Source organism: Rhea americana, unplaced genomic scaffold (genome assembly GCF_003343005.1).
Source record: "Rhea americana isolate MKP2758 unplaced genomic scaffold, rheAme1 scaffold_46, whole genome shotgun sequence".
Lineage (NCBI taxonomy): Eukaryota > Metazoa > Chordata > Aves > Rheiformes > Rheidae > Rhea > Rhea americana.
In genome coordinates, this window is record NW_028186601.1 from 4979260 (window position 1) to 4981458 (window position 2199).

The window sequence follows — 2199 nt, forward strand, 5'->3', positions numbered from 1 at the left end:
AATTGGTTCCAGGCTGCAACTTTGTAGACTGAAAACTACAAAGAACATCAAAAAATCCTAGACTTGACCAGTTTGTGTACCTGTCCATGTTATAATTACTTACAAAATTTCTTTAAAATCATGGAGATAAGCACTATATACTTGAGTATTTTCTTCACAATTCCTCAAAAGAAATACCTGTATATCTTGAAAGTATTTGAACTGTTGCATTTCTGTACCATCATATGCAGGACACAACATAAGTTTTTAATATTTCATCAGTTGATTAAGTTTAGACAGAGGCATCCACAGTTCATACAATGACACATTTGCACAGGTATTTTTATTTTTCCTGTGTTTACAGTGCTTTGATTGTAATTTTAACATTCAGAAAGCACAATTTCATACCAATCTTACATATTTTACATCACAGTTCAACAATGTTAACACAATCATATCTACTAAATCAAATGAACAAAATGGCCATGAACATTTACACTATTCTTTTGTAAACAAGTTTTTTAATATAAACAATGGTAAATGGAATTAACACACATCACCCTATGAAAGAGTAATGACCTTTTACTTAAATAAATGACTCTGTTTATAAATACTTCAATTCTCTCAATATACATTTACAGACATAATTGGTTAAAAGCAGATTACCTACACTTTTCTTTAAAAAGAAAATGGCTAGAGATGGACCACGGTGGGCAAAAATTCACCTAACATAAGAAGCAAGCAGAGGATTAGCAGAATGTTTAAAGTTTTACTGTACTTCAACCTCACTTCTGTTTGTTTACACCAACACTGAGAGGATTGTCATGTTAGGGAACTTCTACTTGAATTCTAGCAAATTGCAATCGATCTTGTAGTACACATACGGGTAGTATTCCTGTTGACTGAGGTTTAAGCCCGGAATATCCATAGTTGCCTGCAAGAGAGTTTTAAAACCAATTATGCTTTTACAATTCATCAGACTCTTAGAAGCAGACAAAACATTCAGATGCTTTTCAAATTGAAATAGAAGTGCTTTTTCAAAAATCTAGGTAGCTTTGCATCAATAATTCACATGTGTTGCTGTAGTAAACCAACTGCCACTAAACAGAAGGAAAAGAACTACAATGCTGTTTCACTACTTTCAAACACAGCAAGTTTATGAGAATGATACTATAGAGGGCTTGAATGATCCAGGAAGTCGCATGAAGTTCAGCGCCTTTAATTTTCACTTTAATTGTCACATCCCCATCCCCAAAGCAGCCTTGAAGTACGCTGCAGAAAAATATTGTTATTTTATTCAGGTTGAACTCACTGTGTGGTGGTCTATCTTTAGTTATTTTTAACTATCTTTGAAAAGCACTGCTTTTCAATACTAAACAAATGCWGTAGAATAAGCCTCCCTACAAACTAGTTTTAAATAGGAAAATCAGACACCTCTATAGATGGAAACCTCTAYGTGACTCCATCTTGACATCCAATCAGTCTCCTTTAGTAGAGAAGGTCAATGAAGTTAAATTTATTATTTAATGCCACCGTTACCTTAGACTGTGGAAAGTAATTTTTAGTATTCTTTCTAGTCTCAAAAAAAGATATGAAAGGTATTCAAGTTCCTTAAGCTTAATTCCATACTAAAACTGACTTTGAATTCTTCGAGGATGTGAGCATGTATGCAATCTGTAGGACATTCTTCCCTTTGTGGTAGGGAAGAATGCTATAGGAAGAAATAACACAGGACTTAAACCAGACAGCYTTTCAAGTGCATTAGCTGCAACTCAAAATACTATCTCCTTTCAAAAAACATAAGGTAGAAGTGGCATTTCTGTAAGAATTATAATTCTTTGTACTAGGAGACAATGACAGAGTATGGAGAGAGTTATTGCTTTTTAATGAAGCTAAAGAAACTTTTGTTTAAAGAGATTAAACTTAGTATTGAATAGGAGTAACAGTTAGAAAAATACTTACATCAATGATAGCYGCTGCACTGCTGTCAAGGTGCTTGTATAAATCATACAAAACCTCCCTCAGTTTTTTCATTGTTTTCTTATTAGGTTGAAGCAGCATTGCCTGGAAGTTAACTGGCAAACCATACCTGAGAAAATCAAGCAGAAAGCTCTGAAAATACTAAAATAAGCCTTAGGTTAACTTATCCTTTAGAAACAGACACTTATTCCATTTTGAGAAGATATCTTATTTCTGAAGAGGAGGAAATTCTGCTTTTTC

The 2199-nt window shown here is 33.5% G+C and overlaps 1 protein-coding gene across 1 annotated transcript in view; it reads right to left on the reverse strand.

Annotated features, from left to right (window-relative positions):
- Window positions 1–225: 225 nt before the first annotated feature.
- Window positions 226–2199, reverse strand: part of ATP6V1C1 (ATPase H+ transporting V1 subunit C1) — a 15765-nt gene continuing 13791 nt past the window's right edge. Inside the window, exons 11-12 of the mRNA XM_085316318.1 lie at window positions 1942–2068; window positions 226–913 (exon numbers count right to left, since the gene is read on the reverse strand). Coding sequence (XP_085172444.1) covers window positions 818–913; window positions 1942–2068 — 223 coding nt within the window. The 3' untranslated portion in view covers window positions 226–817. The remainder of the gene's footprint in view (window positions 914–1941; window positions 2069–2199) is intronic.